General features: G+C 41.5%; 5 protein-coding genes across 6 annotated transcripts; 1 reads left to right on the top strand and 4 right to left on the bottom strand.

Moving 5' to 3' along the window:
* The first annotated feature begins 189 nt into the window (after window positions 1-189).
* Window positions 190-3,308, top strand: LOC125984993 (homeobox protein Nkx-2.5). Its single transcript, XM_049747373.1, has 2 exons — window positions 190-897; window positions 1,690-3,308. Exons 1-2 carry the CDS (start codon window positions 570-572, stop codon window positions 2,316-2,318), a joined length of 957 nt encoding a protein of 318 aa, XP_049603330.1. The 5' UTR covers window positions 190-569; the 3' UTR covers window positions 2,319-3,308.
* A 5-nt stretch (window positions 3,309-3,313) lies between these two features.
* On the bottom strand, window positions 3,314-8,294 carry LOC125984996 (vesicle transport protein SEC20). The gene is made up of 6 exons (XM_049747388.1): window positions 8,159-8,294; window positions 6,256-6,348; window positions 6,090-6,181; window positions 5,910-6,014; window positions 4,422-4,540; window positions 3,314-4,319 (listed from the first exon to the last, which is right to left on the bottom strand). The coding sequence occupies exons 1-6, from the start codon at window positions 8,237-8,239 to the stop codon at window positions 4,123-4,125; spliced, it is 687 nt and encodes a 228-aa protein (XP_049603345.1). The 5' UTR covers window positions 8,240-8,294; the 3' UTR covers window positions 3,314-4,122.
* Window positions 8,295-8,577: 283 nt separating this feature from the next.
* atp6v0e1 (ATPase H+ transporting V0 subunit e1) lies at window positions 8,578-10,141 on the bottom strand. Its single transcript, XM_049756024.1, has 4 exons — window positions 9,920-10,141; window positions 9,489-9,536; window positions 8,930-9,031; window positions 8,578-8,861 (listed from the first exon to the last, which is right to left on the bottom strand). Exons 1-3 carry the CDS (start codon window positions 10,021-10,023, stop codon window positions 8,938-8,940), a joined length of 246 nt encoding a protein of 81 aa, XP_049611981.1. The 5' UTR covers window positions 10,024-10,141; the 3' UTR covers window positions 8,578-8,861; window positions 8,930-8,937.
* An 859-nt stretch (window positions 10,142-11,000) lies between these two features.
* On the bottom strand, window positions 11,001-13,787 carry rpl26 (ribosomal protein L26). The gene is made up of 4 exons (XM_049756013.1): window positions 13,673-13,787; window positions 12,759-12,930; window positions 12,542-12,682; window positions 11,001-11,165 (listed from the first exon to the last, which is right to left on the bottom strand). Exons 2-4 carry the CDS (start codon window positions 12,924-12,926, stop codon window positions 11,037-11,039), a joined length of 438 nt encoding a protein of 145 aa, XP_049611970.1. The 5' UTR covers window positions 12,927-12,930; window positions 13,673-13,787; the 3' UTR covers window positions 11,001-11,036.
* Window positions 13,788-15,302: 1,515 nt separating this feature from the next.
* On the bottom strand, window positions 15,303-24,929 carry atoh8 (atonal bHLH transcription factor 8). Of its 2 annotated transcripts, XM_049756003.2 has the most exons (5): window positions 23,308-24,929; window positions 23,043-23,195; window positions 22,018-22,209; window positions 16,533-16,593; window positions 15,303-15,963 (listed from the first exon to the last, which is right to left on the bottom strand). In XM_049756003.2, exons 1-4 carry the CDS (start codon window positions 23,947-23,949, stop codon window positions 16,567-16,569), a joined length of 1,014 nt encoding a protein of 337 aa, XP_049611960.1. In that variant the 5' UTR covers window positions 23,950-24,929; the 3' UTR covers window positions 15,303-15,963; window positions 16,533-16,566. The 2 variants fall into 2 exon arrangements, with proteins under 2 accessions (XP_049611960.1, XP_049611959.1); XM_049756002.2 differs by having other exon boundaries at window positions 15,303-16,593; window positions 23,308-24,928.
* Window positions 24,930-25,134: the final 205 nt, after the last annotated feature.

The following is a 25,134-nucleotide window of genomic DNA, read 5'->3' on the forward strand; positions in this document are numbered from 1 at the left end:
TTTTCTTTCTTTCTTTCTTTCTTTCTTTCTTTCTTTCTTTCTTTCTTTCTTTCTTTCTTTCTTTCTTTCTTTCTTTCTTTCTTTCGTTGGCATTGTCTTTGTAAAGGCAGACTGTTTCAACAATTTTTCATTAGCTCGTGCTAATATGGAGCGGTTTAGTGTAATGAGTTTTACTTCGTTTGTAGTGAATGACAACACGGGGCCCAGCAGGTGTCGTACCTCAATCGTGTCAGTTGGAATTACGTCTACGTATACCACTGAGACCATACTGAAAAGGTCCCGCCTGGCCCCCTCTTGCCCACTCCCACATTCTCTGAGCTTCTATATGCGCAAAAGCTAGAAAGAGAGAGAGAGAGAGAGAGAGAGAGAGAGAGAGAGAGAGAGAGAGAGAGAGAGAGAGAGAGAGAGAGAGAGAAGTGTCTGAAATTGTCGTTCCAAATTAGTGAAGACTTCACCAAGGGTCTGTGTGTGGCAAACCAGAGAAATACTTAAATCTGCTAAACGTTGCCAGGAAGAAGAAGGACTTGTCTTATCGTTGCTTTCCCGTGACAGTTTAATAGCTGCTGGTGATGTTTCCGAGCCCCAGCACGTCCACTCCCTTCTCTGTCAAAGATATATTAAATCTGGAGCACAGCCATGACCTCATGTCTTCTCTGGAGCTTTCTTCTCGCATGGATTGCTGCAACGCGCTCACCGCCACTTCTAGCCTAACTTCCTCCTGCTGCGTGCTGAGTCTCAAGCACGAGCCTTTGCGGGACATGTCAACGGGGATCCCATTGTTTGACGAGGACCTCCATCATCATGACCCCAAATTCGCTATTTACGGAAAACCACTTACGCAGATGGACGGAGTGAAGGAGGGCGCATCAAGCCTGTTAGAAGGTAAACATGCAAAAGGTGAGTTCGTGACACAAAACCAACAACAATGACATAGCTCACAATTAATAAAACAAGGCGCAGATATATTTGATGCATTTTCCCCGCAAGTTTCTTTTGTAAGAAAGATACGTTAAATTTTTGTCAAAGCTTTCTCAAGGAAAAGGCTAAAAGTACAGCGGTAACAGTACGGTACAGTGACAATGCATTTAACCCTTAATATAATGTTTAATGACACCAATAAAATAACCTGAACTCGCTAAACGCATTAGACAATTTCCTGGAAAAACAAAAAGACAAATAAATCTTGGGAGCAAATAAATAAAAGACCACTAAAAAATTAATAGTTCACCCCCTGCAGATAATAATAATAATAATCATAAATTACGCATTTTTGATAGGATCAGTTAAAAATCGCAACGACAACAGCTGTAGTAAATTGGTAGTTTACAAGGGGAAACGTAGAAACGTTAGAAAAACGATGATTACATTTGTAAAAAAAAATTGTCAAACAATGAATTTTATTTATATTTTTAATAGGCTTATACGTTCGTATTGCGTGTGTAATTTCTCATCAATCCAGACAATGCATGCATGTAACCAACAAAAGTACAGATAGCCAATTAATCATCCATCCATCCATCCATCCATCCATCCATCCATCCATCCATCCATCCATCCATCCATCCATCCATCCATCCATCCATCCATCCATCCATCCATCCATCCATCCAACAGTTTATTATTATTATTATTATTATTATTATTATTATTATTATTATTATTATTATTATTATTATATTTTCTAATTAGAGGAGTTGAGTCCTCGGGGCGAAGCCGAAGACGACTCGAAACGCGAGGATCCGAACCGACCGAAGGGCCGCAGACGCCGAAAGCCGCGGATCCTCTTCTCCCAGGCACAGGTGTACGAGCTGGAGCGCCGCTTTAAGCAGCAGAGGTACTTGTCCGCCCCCGAGAGAGACCACCTGGCCGGGGTCCTCAAGCTCACCCCGACGCAGGTGAAGATCTGGTTCCAGAACCGAAGGTACAAGTGCAAGCGGCAGAGGCAGGACCAAAGCCTGGAGATGGTGTCCCTGCCGCCGCCGCCGCCGCCGCCCAGGAGGGTGTCGGTGCCGGTGTTGGTGCGGGACGGCAAGGCTTGCGTGGCGGCCGAGGCGAGCCCCTGCAATCCGTCCTACTGCATGGCCCACGTCAACCACTTCGCCTACAACAACTATCCGCATCCGCAGTTTAGCAGCTACGCCAACAGCGCCTGCGGCACAAACTATGCGTGCAGTTACTCCGCAGCCGCCATGCAAACGGTATCGTCCAATAATGGCAATTACGTGAACTTCGGCATGCAAGGAGAGCTCAACAACGTCCAGGCCGCCTTTCCCACCTCCAACAGCGGGAGCTCGCTCCATGGCATTAGGACTTGGTAATTGGCCACTATTCTGACGGCATGCTGTATTCTTAGCAATTGGGTTAAAACACTTTGGTTTATTTGTTTGAATATATTTAGCGATGCCTGTTTCCGACACAGGATATTGTCATGGATTTTTGCGAGCAAATATTAATAATAAATTCTAAAGCAAAAAAGCACAGAAACGCGATACTCAATTTGACACGTTTGCCAAGCGTGCTATGGAATAAAGTGAAAAATATTCAAATGACCTGATTTAACTGACGGTTCTAATTTAGAGGTGTTGAACTGCATTTTTACTATACAAATAGCAATTGTTCTCTAATGAAGTAAAATAAGGTAACCATGATTTAAAGAAACGCCTCCCAATAAAATGCAGTAGTTGCAGATGAGCATTTCTATTGTAATATTGTATCTGCGGGTTGTATTACGAAAAAAAAAAGAAAAAGAAAAAAACCCGCCTCATCTCACTAGGACGTCAAAGAATCAAGAGCATCCATTCTGTGGGTGTTCATGCTCAGCTGTCATACATATGGCTTCTGTCTAGTTAAAATGTTCAAGTGGCTATTATGAGGCTTCATTCAACCTGCTTAAATAGGGTTAAAATGTTACTAGTAGTTTACATATTTTACAACCTGCTGTCAACCACATGTACACTCACTCAACTTGTTGAATGGCTGCAGCCGGCACAGACATGTATGACTGTGAATGAAACAACCTTGACCCAGTCTTTCATGAAGGACAAATACTTGTATAGGAAATATCAAAAATAAAACTCCTGCACAGATTTATCAAAAATGATTATTTTGCCTGTGGGAGCATAAGATTGGGCAATGGAGGTGAGGCACAAGATATAGGATAAAATGTCAAAATTAATATACAACATGCACTAAAGTGTTGCAGTCAAAAAACTAAACAAAACGCAAATTACAAATTTACTGAGATACATTTGAAGAGCACGATCAGAGATAATTTGGTCATGCAATTTAGCTTTGCTCAAGAAGAAAATGTCACTTTTCCCCTTAACAAGTTTTTATTGGTTCTGAATTTCACTTCCAGTACTAACTTTTAAGAAAAACAACCCAGACAACCGAACCCTCTGCTGAAGAGAACTTTTATAGGTACATGTTGGCACCGCTTCCACTTCACACCATTGACACTAAGGTGCCTCTCTGCGTGTCTTCCTACATTGAACTCCATGATACATTTCAGCCATTCACACTGAACAGTTATTTGTTAATTAAATAGGAGAATATTTACAATGGTGCAATGGTTGTGGTGAGGTCACGCAGCTAGCTCCTCTGGACACACTCTCCTACGAGGTGCTGAAAAGGCAACGTCAGATAACAAATCCACACACACCAAAAATATCCCCCACCATTACGTTCGAGCCATATTGGAGAGGGGGAAAAACAGGCAGGACAGAGTTTGCTTTTCCGGGTCTTATCTGAAGAAAGACAGGGATGTGTGCTGTTCTGTCTCGGCCATTCGCGTGTGGGCATGGCTACAAAGATACGTGCACTTTTTCTCAGCTCACAAGAGTAACAGGTGCAATGTGATCCACCAACATTGTGAACAATTCCAATCTCAGTACAACACAATTAAGTTTATATTAGGAATTTCAACATGAGCCATTCTCATGATAAAGAACATTGTGTCGCATATATTGTATTTCATTGAGCCCAACTTTGAGTGGTGACCAGCATTTCTCTTTTGTTGAGTCAGTGAGCAGAAGCCAGGCAAGTAGCACAAGATGCATTATGTCTGAAATCGTTTGTGCTCACTTTGGGAAAGTATTGGAATGCGTTCATGGCGTACAGGCATCAAAAGAAAGGAAAGAGTCTTTTCTTCAGGATGTAGAGCACTGTGGCGAGGAAGAGGGCCAGCGCGAGGAAGATGAGCAGTTTATCGGTAAGCTCCCTGCGGTTATACTTGGTGATGAGCTTCCTGCCCAGCTGAATGGTCCCAGTCATAGTTTTAAATTCATCGTTGGTCTCTTGGATGGTTCTGGATGAAGTTGCTAGAAAGGGCACAGAAAACCATTTGAGCACAATACAAACAGCCTGGCGCAAGCTCCAGGAATTCAAAATCTTTAAAAACAAAAAAAAAGTCTCAGTCCAACCTAGCGTTGTCATCGTCTCCTCGCTCTGATTAACCTGCTGGGCCATCATTCGACTGATGCTCATCAGGTTCTTTGTAATGTCACTGGATGTCTGGGCCAGGCCTTCTTTGGTGGTCTTCCTGAATGATACAATGAGAAAACTAATAAATAACAGAAATATATGATACTCATTCAAATGGACGGTATTGTGATGTAGGAAAGAGCATATACACAACTCTTCATTGTGGCTGCTCGGAAATGTCTTTAGGGGTAATAAGTTTCCAAAACAAAGTGAATCATTCTCATGGGTTTTTGGTGTAGAGAAAAATCTAAATTCCTTGGTCTAGTGTTGCAACATGCGCTGTTCGATAGGTCATGCAGCACAACTCGAAGCACAAAGGAGCAGCAAAGAAGGTCCCCTAATAAATTATGCACCACTAATACTTGTTGAAATAAAGCACAGAGAATATAGGCCTGGGAGTATTGTTTTATGCTCTTTGTATTTTTACATTATACATAACATTGATGCTAATTTCTATTAGCCTGTCTATGACATCTCATATTTAATGTGCCCATTTTCGCCAAGATGATTTAGTTTGCTTGAAAATGTTTGTATACAATATTTAGTTGTCTATTCTTTTTATTTGTGTTTCACAGTGAACTTTAAATGGGAGTGAGAAATAAACAGCTTGAAGCACTCTCGGCCTCTTATTTGCAGAACTGTTGAGAACAGACGCTATTGGAATACTTTGGTATACTTTAATAATAGTTCAAGTACCGTATTTATTCTAAGCGATAATTAGAGAAGGTTTATGTCCAACAGGGGGGTGGGCGATTAATAGAGAACACTTTTTGTCCGATCGCCAAGGGGTTACTGAAATGGGCAATAATATGTAATATGTAAGGTATATTTTCCTTATGTGGTATGCAATACCTGCATCTCACTGGTGTTCTTAACACTAGAACAGCGGCTGTTTTGATCTACCTCTAACAGCGGGCTGCGTCAATTGACGCCCCATCGATGCGACACGTTACCATCGCACATCACATGTTGCGCATGTCATGTTATCGCGATCGTCTTGTTCGAGCGCACGCCCCGATAACGTAATTGTGTGAGGATATTGTAGCGGAGTGACGAGTGTAATTGTATCATAGTTTATGGAGAAAAACTATTTAAAAGGGATATTCGCCGTGCTGTCAAATCAGTCATATTTAAACCTGCGCAATGATGTCGGCATGCGATCGCGGAGGAAAACGTAAGTTTTGGGGGGAATTTTTAGCTGCATGGGCGACAATTAGCGGTATCAATGTTTTTTATTTATGTCATCGCTAACACACACTGGGTGATTATTAGAATATGGGCGATAATTAGAATAAATACGGTACATTAATTGATGTGGCGAAAAGTTAAAGTGTGACCAATTGGAGGTTAATCGTAGTTGTCCCACTATACAAGTTTCAATCAGCTCCAGCTGACAGCCGACTAACCCTAACCTGCTGTCCCCTCACCTCTGTCTCGCGCCGCTATCCGCACCATTAAGCAGCGCCTGCTTCTCCATATTGTCGATTGACAATTTGCTGGCCAGGTTGGACTTCCTCCAGGCTGTCTGGTTGCTGCCACAAACACACAAACGTGCAGGTTTTTGGAACGTGACGGTAGTAGATATTTCAATCGGATGAAAAAGTTACCTCAGCATCTGTTTCCTGTGTCCTTCTACCTGACTGATCAAGGCCAGCTTATCAGACTCTTTGTCCTGCTCCATGGCCATCTGCTCTAAATCCTGCCATGAAAATAATCAAACGATGTATTAATGACATATAAATGCAAATAGTCAGGGCTTTATGAAAGTCTCACTTGAATGCGCAATCGTAGATTGTGAAAACTCTTTTTCACGTCTGCGTTCAGTTCGGTCAGCTTGCTTTGAGGACCTCCGCACTCGTTAATATCCTGGCAGAATATGACATGTGGCATTTTGGATAAGAGTGTTACAGCAAAAGCACACAACACAAGAAAAGGTACATCGATAATAGTAAGAGATCAATGCCAGGTGCTTAAAGGTAAAAAGGAGGCACATGGAACTTTTTGTTGTTATTATTATTATTATTACTATTGTGGAAACAATAGAAAGACAACAAAATACCAACTTGTGGCCATTCAACACAAATTATAATGGAGCAACAACTTTGTTTTGAATGGCCACAACTTAACATTCTGTCTACAAGTAATTGACTTTTTTTTTTTTTTTTTTTATACTGTATTTGCAAAATAGTCAGCACAAATTGTAAGCAGAAAAGAACAAGACTTCTCCCTGTCGGTGGGCTTTTCACAATAATGAAAGACTCACTTGACATCATCCCCTAAAATGACCAATTAATTGTTCCACATTATTAACTGTCGCAGTTTGACTCATCTTACATGGCTCATTTGTTGAAGATCGGCTCTCCCGTCTCGACCAGTCTCATTGTGAATGATGCATTTATGAGCAGCTTGGAAATTTGTGTGAAAATATGTAAAAAATGAAATGTAATTGTTTGTAGGCAAGAGAAAGTGTGTGCATGGGAGGTAAATTAGAAGGGGGATATATTCGGGCCTGCAAATGCCTGGTTTGCTTACCCTTTTATGGTATGGCACGTCGGACCCCTGACACAGCTCAACCTGCCCTCCCCTCTCTCATCCGGGCATTCCCTCAAACACTTAGAACAGCAGTGTCCAGACTTTTTTGTTTGAGGGCCACATACAGAAAAATTGAAGGAGATAAGGGCGAAATCTTTCGGTATTAATTTATAAAAAAAATTAAAAAAGCTAAGATAAAATAGAATAAAATACCTCAATATGCGTACTGAAATTATACCACAGCAAAAACTTAAAACATCAGTAGAAAAAAAAGGTGACAACTAAAATACGAAAACTTCATTTTAGTCATTTGAAATCCATTTGATAGCATAAAAATAAACCTACATTTTTTAAAGTAATTTAGAATAATTTAGCACACAATATTTCATATTTTTGACAGTATAATTTTATTTCTATTGATTACCGTACCAAAGTATTATGGCGCCACATTCAAAACCAAAACAAGAGTAAACTGCTGACCGTTTTTTAAAAGTTACATGAAGATCAATAATGTGATATGTTCATAAATCAGACCTTGACACAAATCATAGTGGAAGCAAGTATTTTGCTTCTAAAGTTGAAATATCTTTATTGACCATAGTTTTGACGCGATATTGAGATATAATTTTCGTCGGAAATAATTCTACAAATGTATTTGTAGTGTTGCTTCGTACTTTGTGCGCTTGTGTGTCACAACACGGACGCATTGTGTTCCCATAAGAAAGCACATTTGTCTTAGTAAATATGCAAACCCTAACAAAAACAAAACCTAATTGGGCATCGAGACTAGCAGTGTAGAGTCTTCGTTGAAGTTAAACTCACATGCAAACTTCACACAAGTGTTGATAATCGAACAGCTCGAGAACTGCGAGGCAGACGTGCTAATCAGCGGTTTCTTCTAATTGAAAACAGAATCAATTTCCTGTATAAAATAGCTCGTTATAGTATGAATGAACTGGTACATGACACACGCACGCACACACACACACATATATACACTCCATCTACTTTCGATCACGTAGGAGTCGTCATCGACCTAGGCAGTCAGATATTACTACATAAAAACATTCATCTGAAACGACAAGCCCAAAGAACACCGTATTCCAACACAGCACCAATTAATAATACTAATTAAAATCCTCACCTGGATGAGAGCCTTGACTTCCAGGTCATATTTTAATATTTCTTGTTCACAAATTCGGACGTGGACATCGGGAGACGCCATCTTGCCTACGCTTTAGAGAGTGACGCAGGACTACTACGGCAAGCTAGGGAGACAATCTTCCTTCGCCTTCCATCTAGTAGTTTTTAGGTAGCCACGAATAAATTGTACATAGTATGTACATGACAAGCACTTTCTTTTTCTTGAGAATTATTATGAAGTTTTTAAAAATTAATCATTAAGTTCGAGGGAAATACTAAGTTTGAATAAGTGCTCTAAATACACTAGTCTAAACACCAATAGAAATAAATGTTGATTTATTTTCTAAAGACATCCATACTGGATGTGACTATAATACTAATGGGATCTGTATAAAAAAACAGAGGATAAGGCACAACAAGTAACATTTATGACAAGTTTATTTGTTTAAAGACCAGAACTAAACATACACATCAACCAAACAGTAACTTTTTATATTAAGGTTTATTTTTACATCAAAACACACTCAGCAGGGATCAATTTTACGAAAAGTCATTTGGAGCTTGTAATTGTACAAGGCACAGATGCGGCGTCAGTCTGTAAGGCCACAGGGATGCGAGTTAAAGGCATTTCAAAACTGGACTGCAGCATGAAGTGATGAGAAAGTGGTCCCTCACGTTGCACGACCGTCTCCTGAGACCATACTCTGAGAATTAATCAGTCCAATTACTACATGCACAAAATGCTGGCCTTGACATTCCAAATGGGTTTTACCTGAGCATTTACGACCAGTGGTAGTTGAGGTACCAGATGGCATCAGTGGATAGAGACGGCCCAAACAGTGGGTTCAGCTGGGCCAGAATGGCTATCAACCAACTGATAGAAAGAATACATATGAACATCACTGCTCAACAAATGTTGGACATTGCGGGTCTCTAACTAGCATCGGGCATCACCTTGTGCCTGGATTTATGCTTTTCCCATACCTTTACGAAGTTTTGACCAATCCAGGTTGTACACAACCATCTGATAAGAAGTGATGGTATCGTAAATTGAAAGATGGAATTTTTAGATTTTATCCGAAACTGTTTCTTTACAACCCGGTCATTGTGATCTAACAGACCATTCCCACAACTAACACTACACGTCAATCTTTACATTGACATAAGATTGTTTTTAGTATTGGGTGAAGTGGTTTCTAGAGAAGTATATTTGTGGAATAGTTGGGTATGTAGGACACATGGTACAATATATACTTATAAAAAGTAAGTATAATTAGCTAAGGAAGATGTTTGATGTGTTTAAATTACAAACATTGCCAAGTAATACTTACAACAAGTAGCAGCAAATTGAAGTTAATACCAGCATCGTGATAATCACTCTGTGGGGAAAAGACAATGTTTGAGGAAATTTTAGCTCAAGGTTCATAGACATTCATACGGTAAGTGCATCGTTTTTTCCAGAGATGAGCTATTTTTATTTTTTTCACGTACGAGGAGTATACTTTTAAAAACTTAAATCGCGACACGTAGAGGAAAAAGCTCAACATTAATTTTACACGCAAGTGAAACTTGATCTAGTATGAGCCTGTACTCGCCAACACAAACTCGTAGGAAAAGCTGTAGAAGTTTCTGACCAACATTTAACACATACACCGTAAAATAAAAAAAACACTGCAAGCTTCCAATTATGATCATAGACATAATAATGAACGTTTTCGTTTTGCATTTAGCTGTGCTAGTGAAGTAACACTAACACACTCACCCTCTGTTTGGTCCTTTGGGGATAAACCAGGGCACCACTCCTCCCACAAAGCCCCAAAACAGGGTCATTGTGGACATAGCGATGACAAAACTTAATTCTGCCATGGAATCAGCAGACTTAGAAGGGAGAATGTCACACGGATAGAAACTTCTCACAACTTGAAACACGAAGCGTCAAAGCGTCACGTGACCACATCACGCGGAGAGAGGGAAGTGTTAGTGCGCATGCCCACCAGACCCATTTAGCAGAGAAGTGCTATTTATTATTTTTTTTTTTCCTTCTTTCAGAAACACACCCACGTTTGTCCATCCGTCCATTCTCAGTACCGGTTTTAAGTTTAATTCAGCGCATGGGATATCGTCCATTATGAAATTTCTGATGTCCAAATTGAACACCTACGCATTGACGTCCATTTGTCCAGCAACTCTTATTTGACCAGAGTCAGAAAGGAGTGAGTCTTCAGTCTCACCAATGAGTCCTGCAGCTGAAGTAAAGTTAAAATTCCATTTTTAATGAAATGCCCCATGCTGTCAAAAGTTACTCACATCCATTTATGACGTGCACCTGTCTTACAACTGACTAAACCCACATCATTGTTTTGTTGGTTTTGATATCGTCATTGTGTGGTTACAAGTTACTTTTTTAATTAAAGAATGTTCATTTTGAGATTTGACACTTTATTAATCTTGTCAATATTTCAAGACATTCTAATGCCAACAAAGGCCTTGTTTTCGATTGGTGGATTGAGGAGCTGTAAGGAGCAGCAGGGACCCTGAATTGGAATGAATGATTCACAGTCCAAGTTGAATTTGATCAGTGCATTTACCTTACCAAGTATAACTGTGACACGCTCTATAGTAGTAAATGTGACAATGCTGTTAAAGCCAACAAATCTGACCATAAAAAGTGCCATATGTTGAATTGCTTTAATGACTAAGACCTTATGTAACTGAAAAGTCATATCATACACAAAGCTTTTCAATTTCACAAGCATCTTAAGTCAGAAGCTTTCTGCTTGGCCACTGCAACATTCACCATTAAACGTCAATTTGGTGTGATACACAAAAACATGACACGGACAAACTGTTTTATACAATTTATTGATAGCAAAAGATGTTTATTCCTGCATCTTCTCAATGGTCTCCTCCTTGTATTTGCCCTTCTCCTTCCCATCAGCGCGAGATTTGGCCTTGCGCTCCAGAATCTTTTTGCGGTCCTTGTCCAACTTTAGCCTGGTGATGACCACCTATGAGGAAAGGAAATGTGATTAGATTCGTTTTAAACAATATTACACAGTTAGTTTAAGAAGGTCCTAATCACGATTGCCACTACAACTATTATTTGAATTGTATGGTGGACATTTTGTTGATTTCCGTTATCATTAGAGAGAGACATAGCATGGCAGTGACAAAAGATTGTGGATGCATTCTACCATTTCATGCGTAGAAAGATGGCATAGTTTGTGTCAGGTGCATGACTACCAGGTGATCAGGGCAAGAGTCTCAAACACTATCAGCTGAAAGCACTGCAGCTTTCCTGTGACCTTGAAGAGGGACAATCTGCGCAGCGTTGATAAATTGTTAGCATTGGCTAAGTGAGAAATCCTGATGGTTCAAATTTACACTAATCACGACTGACAGGATGCAACAGATTGTTCGACTCAGCTACACAAAATTGCCATTTTTAATGCAGTTTTTACATTAGTCCTTAATATGTCCATCTACCGCTTTTCCTCACAAGGGTCATGAGTGTGCTGGAGCCTATCCCAGCTGACCTCAGGCAATCCATAGTGGACACCCTGAACCAGTTACCAGCCAATCACAGGGCGAACAGAGCCAAGACACCACCCGTACTCACACCTACGAGGCGATTAGAAGTCAATCGGCCTACGACGCACGTTTCTGGAATGTGGGAGGAAACTGGAGTACCCACAAGCAGGGGGAAATCACGGAAACTTCACACAAGAAGGCCAGAACATTGCACCTCTGCACCATGAGTCGGACGTGCTAATCAATCGATTTAAACGTATTGAAATACGCCTGACCAAGAGATGGACAGTCTTGCCTGTTTTTAACCACCCCGATGTGTCCACATTGAGGAGTTATCTCCACCGACCCAGCTGCTGCTGATGGCTAACTTCTTCCACTGTGCAGAGCCCCTCCTCTAAGTCACTAACCCTCAACTTCATGGCTGCCAATATACAAAAACCTTTGACAAATATTGATATTGCAAAAGGAGGACGAGACGTAATTACCAAGAATAGATGGTGAGGCCATACCAACTGTGATACTATCATAAAACAGTCACGAAACACCAGAATATAGGTCCATTTTTCCTTAAAGTCTGTCCGAAACTATTTATCGCTGACATGAAGGGACTCAAACCGTGATATGAATTTTAGTTCCACCGGAGACTGAGCTCTTGCACTCCCATTGGGGGTACTAACTATGAGAGGCAAATACAAAAATAAAAACACTTCAAGGGATGTCTGCAGATAATTATTTAGAACAAAAAATGATCAAAATTTCACCTCTCTCAGTTGTTTGAAGCATACCCGAAAGCATTCAAGCATTGGCCTTCATTTCATATTCATCAACAAGTACAAGCAGAGAAAGTGGTCACCTTGCTGGGATGGATGCCAACATGGACTGTGGTTCCATTGGCCTTTTCTCTCTGCACACGCTCAATGTAGATGACGTACTTCTTCCTATATACCTGCACCACTTTGCCAATCTGTTGGCCTTTGTAGTGTCCACGGACAACCTGTGTGTGGCAAACAAATCATGAGTATGCATAATTAACCAGTTATCTTAGCTTAAGTCAAGCTTCATTTCAGTACCTGGACTTCATCATCTTTGCGAATGGGCATGGACCTCACGTTGTACTTCTGACGGAGTTCCTTGGACAAGGGGGAGGACATGATCTTCCTCCTGATGTGTGAGGGAGCATTGAAGTGCCTCTTGCGGTTCTTGCGGCGGGAAGATGTTACATATGGGTTCAGCTTCATAATGCTGTGGAAGAAAAGCTATGTTTTATAAGAAATTCACAGACCTCACCATCAAGCAAATATGCATGCTCCATATTGGAAAACACATGATAAGAAACCTACTTCAACTGTTAAAAAAAAAGCATAATTTCTACGTTCAAACATTCATCCTACATCCAAACCTTACTCTGTCTGCAGTAGATGTGACACAAGCAGTTATTACAAGTTCAGATTGTTGCAAACCATAGCAGACCCTGTCACGTTCCAAATTTTGTGAGCAAATGACATTATACAGGTTTCAAAACGGGTTTGTAGCTGATATGCTATTTGCAGATAATTGCAAGGGCATCAAAAGGAGCTATTATAGTTAGCTTAGCATGCTAACACATTGAGTGTGTTGTCAACTTCGTTAGCATGGTAGACAACTCACGGAGATAAATGGACTTCGAATATTGAACCAAACCCAAGCACTACTACTTTAATACGGAAATACAAGGCCGAATAATTTATCTTTATTCATGCTTTCGGGAGGTTTTCGTCAGGTCAGTGAGCGTTGACGACATGCGGGTGATTCACGGACACTGATGGGAGGCGTTAGCGGGAGACGTTGTAATGAAGCCAACATTCATGAATGTCGCGACAATATGGGTTTTGGTGTAACAATGATACGTTTCAGAGCGACCTCCTTTATTTTATTTAGTATAAAGAAGCGTTCTCACACGGATGGCTCAAGATTGCCAAGTCAAATTGCTAACGCCATAGCTTACCCTGCCGAGTACTCCTCTATGGCCGGCGGAAAAGAGGATGGCGATGTACTTCCGCTGGAATTAGTTCACACTCAGATCTCGCGAGATGTCAAGCGGATTTCATCGCAAACACGACCCAGCATTCTTGAGTAATCTATCTGAACTTTAATTTGATGCATTCAATTGCAAGAATGACTGAAAAATAGCACGTAAATGTTAAGCTTCTATATTGGCTCCACAGTTTTTTTTTTATGGTGGTTAGGTTTGACACGAAGAAAATAAATAATTCAGTCGTGTATGATTCATCAAGTTTATTTTTATTCAGTTCCAATTTAATTGAGCGTGTAACCGAAGTACCTTAGTATCTTTTTGGAGACTTGGGCACAACAATAAAACAATTTAATAATGTAAAATAGAAAACACGTCATATATGTATAACATATACGTAGATTGAAACATTTATTTCAGCATGTGCATTATCTTTCCGTTTTGTCCACCTGATGGTGCCAAAGGACACGCTTCCTGCAGCATGGATCGCCTGACGTGGCCGCTTCCACAAGGTTTGAACCTGTTTCAATGACAAACTGGACGAATCCAAGTGCTTGACTCCTTTATTTCAGGTGCAGCTGGTGCAGGCTGTTAGGAAACAAGGTGTCATGATCAACTTCCTGTCCAACATGCTGACAGGTGACGCAACTCAGCGTCCAGTAAAAATACTACCTGTTTCTGCCGCAAAGACCCTCCACCTGCTGTGCCAAGAAATCCTCCAAAATCGTGACCGCAACCGTCCATTAAGCTGCCTCCATTTTCAGTGTTGAGACGTGCAAATAAACATGACCGATTACAGCTTGACCGGTCCCTCGTTTGTGTGCATGTGTGTCCGTCCATTTCATGAGCCCGGCCTGATGGTGCTCATCTGAGATCCAAGTGCTCCAATGTCTTGGGCAGAAGGTCCCAGTTGGCTTACCACTGCATTTTGCCCCTAAATGTTTGTGTTCAGCGCGTTCAGATGTCGGGTTATGTCAACTAAAAATACAAAATCAGACAGCCAAACAGGATCGGAAAGTTCTGGCATCACTTGTCCCTTTTTTTTTGCCAAAAATTGGTCCGATTTCCTCCATAAGAGAGTAGTAGAGTAGTAGTAAGATAAGGAGCTACTATTGCGCTGCTACGGTAACTTGTGACCACTAGAGGTCCCTGTTTAACCAACAACGCCACATCTACAAACCAGATTCGGTTGAAGTTGGGAAATTGTGTAAAATGTAAATAAAAACAAAATACAATGATTTGTAAATCCTTTCCAACCTATATTCAATTGAATACAGTACAAAGACAACATATTTAATGGTCAAACTCATAAACTTTACTTTATTTTTCAAATAATAATTAACGTAGAATTTCATGGCTGCAACACGTCCAGTAGAAGTTGGGAAAGTTGTATCTTTGCATACCTTTAAAAGCTGTGAACCACTATATGAATAGTAGTGACATCTAATTTTTTTACGCCCACCTTTCTCATTCCCTCTCCCCTTTTGGGAAGAAATGAGAAAAGTGGGTGTCAAATGTCAATTTTAGTATATGCCGCGGGCCATTGAAAAATAGATGGCAGGCCCCAAATGACCCCCGGGCCATAGTTTAGACACCATTGCAATTAGGTTTGAAAATCAATTTTAGTGGGAGAATACTAATATTATAGACAATAATTTACATGGAAACAAACATTTGTATTATACATATATTTATTATTTTCTTATACTATAAAATACTGCATTTTCTTGTGAGGATAGATTGTGATTTAAAAATTCACATTTACTTTGGAATTTGCATCAGGAACCAGGATGTTTTCTTTTAGTAGTGCGTTAAAAAGGGAAAAATGAACAATCATGTACAAAGTGTATTCTGATGTAAATAAGGATGGGAATTGATACGATTTTTACGTTACCAAATCCATTCTCGATTCCGTTTAACAATTCAATTCTTTATCGATTCTCTTATCGATTCTCATTTGGGGAAAAAAAGAAGCACAAACGATTATGATCATTTTGTTTTAAATATTGCTCTGTGAAATATTCTATTAAGAGGAAAGAATGCAAACATTCTCCGACAATAGAAAATCATCACCCATTGAAAATCAGGGACTTCTACAGCTGTAAATTGGTGCAAGCCTTTAACTACAAGCTTTGTCACTGCACAATGGCGTTCTTCAGTCCTTTCCTTAAAAATGTTGCTCCTCCCTGCCTCTGTGAACGAATAAGCTCGAGGCACAGTACTGCTGGCGCCTGAAGCAGTCAGACGGCGTCTCTTGTCGTCATCTAAAATAAAACATGAGACGCGATGTGCATGACAGATTTTACAATTATAGAAATAGAGCTAGCACGAAAAGCAGTGTTAGTTAGTTTGTGTTTAAATGCAATATGCAAATGATTTTGCGTATTAGAGGTATTATTGAGAAAAATAGTAAACGATTCCAAGGAATTGGTAACGTGGGAACCTGTTCTCAATTCCCATCCCTAAATGTAAACATTGTCAATCTTTTTTTCATATATACAAAACATTTTATGCTGACACTGTTCTCTTAAGTACAGTAATCTAAAATAATGTTGGAAATAAAATTTCCATAGAAAATAAATTGTTTATCAGCATGTTCATCACTAGCTACCAGAACATACACGCAAGTTATACAAATAATGACGGCAAAATATTTCACATAACTGAAAACACGGTAGTCATTTTATCTGTTACATTTAGAGCATTTGTTACGTCATCAAAAAGTTATTTCAAAATATTAATGTCAAGCTTTTGTTACCCCCTAATACAAGATTTAAACTGCCCTGTTGATGCTGTAGATGTCTTCACATAGCAATGAAATTGTGCCTCTTACAGTCTGCATTAGTTTCTTCAATTCTTCAAATTCTTCAAATATCCTCGGGAATTCTTCCAACCTGTTGAGATAACACCACTGAATGAGTCAAAACGTTTAAAACAAATAAGCCACACTCATTTCTACACACGACAAGCACCAAGACAAGAAGACAGCACCAGCGCGTCATCATCACTTGAGCAGTTTCTCTTCATCACCTGAATTTGTGCGCGCAGCTTGTACTCGAAAGCTGAGTCTTGTGTGCTTGTGGTCGACAGCTACAGCCTTTAGCTTAGCATCTACCCCTTCATTCACAAAGTGCAAAGACTAAATCCTGCATGTACATAATAGTTAGCAACAGCAAAAAAAAACAATAGAGCTGATATCAGGAAGTGGTTGCAAACATGTCCTTCACCGTCCTTTTGAATGTAAAGCAATGTTTCAAAATGCCTTTAAACTTTAAAGTCTTTAAAGTTTAAATACGTTGGGCCACGTCGATTATGGTGTTTCTGATTTACACTGTTGAAGTAGGCATTTATAACCACTTTTGGTGAGTTCAATTATTCACGGTAATTCATTATTTGGAGTTGGTCTCACTCAATATCACGTTATTTGTGAAAACTGTTAAGGGGACCAATGTCCTATAGATTTCAAAGCCACTATCCTAATGAGCGGCGAACAACTGAGAGTGTTTTCGAAGGCAGCGAATGTTGTGTGCTTGTGTGGTTTATTCAAGGTCGCAAGTGTTCCTCAAAACAATCGTCAGATGTTCGCCTGGATTTTTAACAAGTTCAAAAGCAAACTGACAAAGCGCATGTATTAACTGATGACAATCATGGTTTTAATGACCTAAAACCACTTTTCCCACCTTGAAATGAACGTCACATCCTCTAGTGTTCTAGCAAACTTCTCTGGTCCAGTATTATTTTTTGACACCGCTTTTAGGCCAAAGGTGGTGAACCCCTTGGACGGGTCACCAGAAAATTCTGACTCCATTGCATACAGAAAAATATCATTAAAGTTCCTCCTGCTTAATTATTCCTGCTGTTAACAAGATGCTTGTGATTTATCAAGCTGCACGTTGCATGCTTGATGTTGAGCAGAAAAGGTTTTTGGACAGAAAACAGTTAAGTGGCCATTAAACTAAGGTACGCAGGCACATAATTGACCTGAGGGGACCTGTGATGTTCCTGCTGCTTTTTATGAGATGAAAAGAAACACACACACACACACAACACAAACACAATCTTCAGTCTATACTACTGCAAGCTGTACAAATTCCTCGAGTCAACGATGGCATCATACCAAAAAGAAACAAAAATGTGTTTTTCCTGCAAGCAGTGTATTCAGACTTAGTGTCTCTGAGAAAAAAAAAAACATTTAATTCTTGCCAGACACTCACTCAACTCCTCATCACACAAAGACACACGCACTCACATACACACACTTCTTTTTCCTCTCCCCCCCCACCCCCCCTCCCCCTGGTCTCTTGCTGTCTTTCCACCAGCTGCTGCTATCTGACAAACTGATGATGACTGTGTTTTTCCTCTCCTTGTTTCAAAGTATGCTGGAGCAGATGGCTTGGAGAGGCAGAGTGGGGGAATGTGTTGGAAAGGCTGCTGGGGAATGTGCCAAGTGTGTGTGTGTGTGTGTGTGTGTGCCTGTGTGTATGCATGCGTGTGTGTGTGTGTGTGTGTGGTTTCAGTTCGCGTGCCTTTTCACTGCCCTCTGCCCTTCATGGCGCCAGCTCCACTTCCCTTCCACTCTAAACATCTGGTGTCTGGGACTTTGAGAACGCACACACATGTGCTCGCGCGCACACACTGGCATGTACGGACAGACAGACAGTCTGCTAGCAGGGGGAAAGCCCTCAGCCAGTTTTCATGGGGAGTAAAATATGAAGCTTGATGCTACATTAGTTCCTTTTCGATCAATTGATTTCAGAAAAGGTATGACTGGAATCTCGGTAGAGTTAAAGTCAGTGTTGGAAAAGTTCATTTTCTACATGAACTAGATCAAAGTTCAGTTCACAACTTTTAAAATGAACTAGTTCAGTTCATAGTTCATAATTGAAAATGTATGAACTAAGTTCATAGTTCTTTGCCTCCCACAATAATAAAAGAAAAAGGTTGCTGAGAGCTGTTACTCTCCGGCATACTGGCATTTTCTCATTGGTTTTCACCCACAAATGCTTTAATCATTTTTTCCTTTAATGAATTGAAAAAAAAAACATGACTGTGGTCCAGAATGTGCAAACACAATCAATCTCCTATAGGTGCCAGACCGAGGTAGGAAATAAAGGATGTACAAATGAAGTGTAAAATATTTAAAGTAACATTATACAGAAATCCCTCGCCACTTCGTGCTTCACCAATTGCGGAGGCGCTACTTGGCGGATTTTTAAGTGACAGGAGAACGACGTTTAAATACACGCTGATAGCGTGGGATGTGCCTCTGAGCAATGTGCGTCACTGCGGACAAGCGCAGGAAGCGCGGCAGCCCGCCTGTCTTGAACAAGGTAGGACAACCATGTGCAACATGGACTCTTTATTTAGAGAATGGGAAAAGAGAGGCTGGAACCGTAGCACAGCAGGTGCATGAGGCCATTGACGAGCTAATCAATAAGCTTGCGTCGTGCGTTGTGGTGCAGACAGGGGCGAAGCAAGCTGGTGGTCAAATGACATGCAGAAAGTTGGGGCAAACAGGGTCCAGGCCAAGGACGTGCGGTCAGGGGAGGCAGGTGAGGCTCTGCTAGACCATATTTAGCAAAGAGTGTTGTACCTGAACGCGTTCAATGAACAAAAGTTCATTTGATGAAAACTCAAGTTGTGTGACATGCAAAAGATCATTCGACGAACGATCCTGAAACGCAGAAATCATAAAGCAAACATTGGTCGGAAGCAACCACGTATGCCAACTACAACGCACACACAAGGGCCCATGGGTACGTGCACAATGAGCAGCGCACGGCGATCGTAAACAAGAATTACCAAAACTAAGGCATTGAAGAGTGAAAGAAAACAAAAGGAAACTTAACTGGTCTGTCAGTACACAAGTATGCAATTCATGACGGAAATGCATTGAATAAGGATACGAGTGGGAAAACCTTAAGATGCCCTCATGATGAAGTGGTTTAACAAATGAAACCCATGAAAGAAAGTATGCCACTACACCGCGGATCAGGCAAACTACGTGTGTCAAAGCAGACGAAACGGCGAGGGCTGACCGGCGAACGGCGTCTATATACACACACACTAATCAGCGAATAACACGGGACAAGTAAATACACAGTAAATAATGACATTATTTTATCATGTCTAATGCTTGTTGACAAATTACTTGATACTTTTAATTGGACTGATGCAGTATCATTTATCTCAAAGGAAGCAGGGGGTCTTTAACAAACACTGTTACAGTTGGACCAGCAAGATTTGTTTTCGAAAAGACTACAATAATTCCCACAACCTCCTCTTGATCTGTAATCAGAAACCGCAGCATTTGAGAGCATGACACACCAACTGAGAAGAGCCTTGTCTATGACAATAACTTCAGTCTCGAAAGAGCCTGCCTCGTGAAGCATCATTGAATTGGTCACATGGGCCCATAGAGTTTGAAAATGGTCGAGAGAAGCTCCATTGTAGCCACTTGAAATAAGGGACCTCTCCAGGAAACCTCTCTAGGGGCCTGTGTGAAAGCCTTGAGGTAACCAAAAGACTATTTTCTTATTCACTTTATGGAAAAGCGTCAATATGAGTAAAACCGTGATAGCTTCCGTGTAGTGGTAAACGGTGTTCCTACCAGAAAGCTCAATACATTTCTGTTCATCACAGAACAGGGGTGGGTTTCCGCAGCAAACTTTCAGCTAAGTAAAAAGTACCTTCAAAAGTGATGTAATCCAAGGATGTTTTTCTTCCTGTTTAGCTCTTACATTCCATGAACACAGAAGTAACAGTTCTCTGATAATAGTTACTAAGTGTCTGTCGTGCAACGCAAGAGCAGCCTACCGTACGATAAAAGTGTGCTGAAAAGTGGGATTCTTTCAATAGAAACCAACAATGAAGTAACTGAACCAAACAGTACAGTTTAATGAAATTGAGGCTTCATGTGTGTGTCAACGGCGTTATCATCCCACCATACTCAAAGAAAAATCTGATGCAACGGACTAATCAAGAGAGGTGATGGACATTTGATTGCAGCGGACCCGGTCTAAGTATCAGGAAAAAAATGCTAGACTGCAGTCAATAGGTTCAGAATGAATTGCAAGTGGTAATCAAGGAAGAATGAGTCAGGACAAGCATTGGAATTCCGCAACCTAGACAGGAAGGGAGCAGGCAGGAGCACAAATTCACACGGGCCGAGATTCGGCCAGTGAGTAAAGGTGTTTGTCTTATAAACGATTAATATTTTGATTGAACTTCATTCTAATCTTCTAAAATAATCAGACTTTTTCTAACGGATGAATGCAGAAATGACTTTACCGTTATGTGGCTGGTGGGAGCACAGGAGGGCGCTCTGGGACAGAGTATTTGCTGTATAAATAAGAAGTCCCAAGTTGCCTCTGCCAGCTTCCTGTGGGTGTCCAGGGAGATCGCTGGGCCCACGTGTGTGGAGCAAATCTTGATCACTATTGTTTTTGTATTTCAGTATTTTTTGTAAATGTGTTTTTTTTGGGACAGGGTCAATTGGTGGTCGAGGCTTGGTGTGTGAGTGACTGGTGTGGGTGTGCAACCCCTCAGGTATGCAGTAGAGTTATATTAAAACATGGTTTTAACTGTTTAGTGACACGTGTTTTAGTCTTTACAGTTATTCACGTGTACCGCTGCCCGCTGTCCTGTTTTAGTTATGGTTTTGTTGTTTGGTGAGTCCACGCTTAGGGCTGTAAAGGCAGACTAACCTTTTTTTATGTTCATCCCGTCCTTTTGTTTTTGGTCACTTCCCCTTAATGTGTTCATCATAAATGTTGTAAACTTCATTCTATTTGTGTCATTGATTAACAGACCACTTGCATTACATTCCGTAACAAAAAGATGATGTTTTCGATGAGATTCATCATGTCTTCGTAATAGGATATTGCAAATTCGTTTGTTCACACAAGTAGAAAGTAGAAGTTTTAGGTGTTACCTGCTGCTAACAGTTTCGACCGAGTCTCCAGTTTTCTTCAGAGCCACACACTTAGTGTGTGTGTGTGTATGTGTGTGTGTGTGTGTGTGCATGTGTGTTCGTGCGTGCATGCGTGCGCAATATCGAAGCGATTCACAGCCTGATGTCTCAAGTCATTAAGGACAAACTTCAATCAAATCTGACTTCCGCTGACTCGGTCGAAACTGTCAGCAACAGGTAACACCTAAAAATTCTACTTTCTACTTGTCTGAACAAAAGAATTTGCAATATAAGCGGTGATGCTCTCATCATGAGCCCGTGCCTATTAAATTGTATCACGTGAGTCTGGCCACCATTTAATTTTGGGGATGCGAGACTCCAAAAAGCTATGAAAATGAAGTCTCACCTTCCTCTTCTTGCTCCGACCCTCAGCCTGCAAGGTCCTAGTGCACTGCTCCACACACTGAGAGAAGCTTTGACTGCCATGTTCAGGACTGTAGTCCAGCTCAGCCAATTGAGCCAGGGACAGGATGTAGTTGCATGCTATCCGTAATATAGCCAACTTGGATAGCTTCTGCCCGTAGGAGTAGCAAGGCACCTGCAATTAAATGTCACCAGAGAAGTGGAATAAGTGATTTAAGACTAACAATATTGCTAAAGTGGAGGATAGCTTGTCTACCTTACCTTTCTGATCAACATGACACAAAGCACACAAATATCAAAAGCCCCCACCAAATTTGTCAAAAATTGAATGTAGCTGATTCGGCATCCCAGGTGAATGGACACACCAGACAGGCTGGGAGTGTTTCTGTCAGTTAAATGGGTGTCTATCAGTGACGGACTGATAAGTGAGTCGGAACTTGAACGGGTCAGTGACGATTACATGGACAAATGAAAACCTACTTCCTTCGTCCTTCGTCTGCAAACTGGTCATCCATTCATTTCTCTTAAGTGATTATTTTCCCCAGAAAGTGGCAAGCGCCTCATCTTTCTCTTGTGACTCCTTCCCAGGTGTAACCAGAGAAGCCAGAGATTTAAGCACAACCGGGCATGCGCCAAGCTTTTTGATTCTGCTAATTATATCTCAAAACCACCAAATTATGATAATTTTGTGTCACTAAACAGTAAACACAAATTAAACATGCTCCACCTTGTCCATAACTGAGCAATCAAGTACGTATATCTACTTGAATGTAGTTCAACTGTTTTTAAATGGCTGCTCTTTTCCCAGCATTGCTTCCGGGTCATGGACATTCATTTTAATGCTCAGAAAAAAAAAATTGGATTATCTCAGTTCCAATCATGATGAACATACAGTTTAACAGAGCACTTGTTTTCTGATGTAAAAATTATCTCACTATAAATCACTTCACAATTATTTTTTCTAAAAGAATACGTTTGTGTGCTTCCATTGCATGCTGTCAATTTCACCTGTTTCCTTAGGGCTTCAAAAGCAGCACTGATGGTGTGGACACGGGTTCTCTCGCGGGCATTAGCTAGGAGCCTCCTTGTCTGCTGGATGGCTTTGACCTCCGGAAGACGTCCGGTTCCATCGTTGCTGCCGATTCGCTTCCTCGGAGACTCCTACCAGCAGGGAATGAGCAAGTTTCACGTTAGATACTGTTTATCAATCTGGTCAAAACTAGCATAATTTCTCAAGTGCGCTGCCACGAGACATTCAACATTTTCACTGTACCTTGGGAGAGTGAGCCTGATGCCCTCCGTTTTCATGGCCTTGGGAGCCCACAGACGTTTGAGACATGGGCCGAGTTGTAGTTTGACCTGACATTGACGGGTCCATGGAGAAGGTCTGGAGGTTGGGCGAAAGGCTGCGAAGGTTGCTGGACGATGTCGTTACAGGGAAGTTAGAGCGGGGGCCTGATCTGAATCTGTTTGTGAGAGGCTGAGATATGGCTGTGGGCCAATGGATGATCTCTGGACTGATGAAGGGAGAGGTGGATAACTGAGGCAGTTTAGAAGCCATGGTGCTCCCGATTCTCATGTCGAGAGCGCCGCTCTGCGGCGGCGCCACCATGACGCCCGGTACTCCGGATAGGACCCTTGTGGCGTTGGTCTCATGTGACACCGTGAGGTGTTTGTGGAGTGGAGCCAACCTGTTGACATTACAAGGGTCCAGGTGCGGGTCCTCCAGGAAGTCCCCTTCCGATGGATCCACCGTGTATGTTTTCATTCCGTCAGGTTCAAAGCCACTCAAAAGTTTTTTAGGCTCGCGAGACTTTCTTTTGAACTTCTTGTGAGAGCCTTGCATGGGGATAATCACTGGTTCTTTGCAGGGGGATTTGATCCAGTTATTAGTAAGCGGATGGGGGTCCTTCATATTTTTTATTCCAGCAATCACCCAATCCAAATAAAAATAAATGCGAAAATGAAAACAATAAAATCAAAACAACACTGCGAGTTGTTTAAATCACGTAAACCTGCCAAAGCAACACGAACCGCTGCGCTGCGCTGACAGCGGCAGCACTGTCATGTGTTACTTGAACTTTACCAGCAGGTTTCGTGTGGCTCCACTCTGTCTGCATAGCAGCATCCTGAACAAGCCACACTCGTACACAAAGCTGTGGAACATATGCGATTCCGCACAAGTCGTTCCCTCCGAAAGAGAGATAGGTTTCTCCTCAGTGTGTGTGTGGCGCCCGCTCTTTTTGTTTCTCTCTGGGAAAGCAGTCTGGGCGAACACGCATACGCACTCAAGCTACAGTGAAGCCGTGACTGTCTGACTGTGGCTCCAGCCAGTCTGCATAGCAGCACTCTGAATAACCCACACTGTTGCGCGCACACACACGAGCGCGCGCGCGCGCGCGCGCAGGCACGCACACAGGAGCAGCAGTCAAGCTGCAGCTGCTGATCCGAAAGCAAAGCCGTGCAGAAACACTTCAAAAGGAAGTTAATTACCTTAACAAAACTACTCGGATGTTACAAACGAAAGAAAACAGCATCCAGAGAAGCTGTCATGAGAGATACGTGTTTAAATCCCCATGCAAACCTCTTGTGACAGTGTCATCAGTGGCAGGTCACGGTGGGGTGACATCATTGAAATGGACTGAGCTCCTCCATCCAGCACTCGGGTGTTCCTAAACGAGGTTCCGGGTCCAGGTGTAACGTTATTTCCCCTGTGGATGCTCACAGACAACAAATCCGCTAGTAGCTCCACTGTGTTGAGTCCAAATGTTCGAGAGGTCCACGGAGGCAGAAGCCCACTGGGGAAGAGCAGCGTGTGGAGCGGTCACGCAAACATTGAACATGGAGCCTGAGGCTCCTTGGCGTCTGACTGGCTGGCTACTGGCTCTCTCTCTCTCTCTCTCTCTCTCTCTCTCTCTCTCTCTCTCTCTCTCTCTCTCTCTCTCTGTGATTGTCTCGCTTTCTCTATCTGTCTCTCTGCCTAGGGCTGCTCAATTAATCGAATTTTAATCATGATTACGATTTTGGCGCCAGACGATCTCAAAATGCATATAATCGAGGCCAAACAATTATTTGGGGTTTCCGTTCTGAGACGTGCATG

Source organism: Syngnathus scovelli, chromosome 1, assembly GCF_024217435.2.
Source record: "Syngnathus scovelli strain Florida chromosome 1, RoL_Ssco_1.2, whole genome shotgun sequence".
NCBI classification, from domain to species: Eukaryota; Metazoa; Chordata; class Actinopteri; order Syngnathiformes; family Syngnathidae; genus Syngnathus; species Syngnathus scovelli.

Excerpts from the sequence above, each read along its gene's own strand:
- atp6v0e1 (XM_049756024.1), bottom strand. The coding sequence starts at position 10,023 with ATGGCAGAATTAAGTTTTGTCATCGCTATGTCCACAATGACCCTGTTT. Across the intron at positions 9,537-9,919 it reads CCCAAAGGACCAAACAGAGG|AGTGATTATCACGATGCTGG; the intron begins GTGAGTGTGTTA and ends TTTTCCCCACAG. Across the intron at positions 9,032-9,488 it reads TCAATTTGCTGCTACTTGTT|TTGGTTGATAGCCATTCTGG; the intron begins GTAAGTATTACT and ends TCTTTCTATCAG.
- LOC125984996 (XM_049747388.1), bottom strand. The coding sequence starts at position 8,239 with ATGGCGTCTCCCGATGTCCACGTCCGAATTTGTGAACAAGAAATATTA. Across the intron at positions 4,541-5,909 it reads GATAGCGGCGCGAGACAGAG|GAAGACCACCAAAGAAGGCC; the intron begins GTGAGGGGACAG and ends TGTATCATTCAG. Across the intron at positions 4,320-4,421 it reads GGAGACGATGACAACGCTAG|CAACTTCATCCAGAACCATC; the intron begins GTTGGACTGAGA and ends TGCCCTTTCTAG.
- atoh8 (XM_049756003.2), bottom strand. The coding sequence starts at position 23,949 with ATGAAGGACCCCCATCCGCTTACTAATAACTGGATCAAATCCCCCTGC. Across the intron at positions 22,210-23,042 it reads TTGAAGCCCTAAGGAAACAG|GTGCCTTGCTACTCCTACGG; the intron begins GTGAAATTGACA and ends ATTTAATTGCAG. Across the intron at positions 16,594-22,017 it reads GTCGGAGCAAGAAGAGGAAG|GTTGGAAGAATTCCCGAGGA; the intron begins GTGAGACTTCAT and ends TTATCTCAACAG.
- rpl26 (XM_049756013.1), bottom strand. The coding sequence starts at position 12,926 with ATGAAGCTGAACCCATATGTAACATCTTCCCGCCGCAAGAACCGCAAG. Across the intron at positions 12,683-12,758 it reads GCAAAGATGATGAAGTCCAG|GTTGTCCGTGGACACTACAA; the intron begins GTACTGAAATGA and ends TGCCACACACAG. Across the intron at positions 11,166-12,541 it reads TTGGCATCCATCCCAGCAAG|GTGGTCATCACCAGGCTAAA; the intron begins GTGACCACTTTC and ends CTTTCCTCATAG.
- LOC125984993 (XM_049747373.1), top strand. The coding sequence starts at position 570 with ATGTTTCCGAGCCCCAGCACGTCCACTCCCTTCTCTGTCAAAGATATA. Across the intron at positions 898-1,689 it reads AGAAGGTAAACATGCAAAAG|AGGAGTTGAGTCCTCGGGGC; the intron begins GTGAGTTCGTGA and ends TTTTCTAATTAG.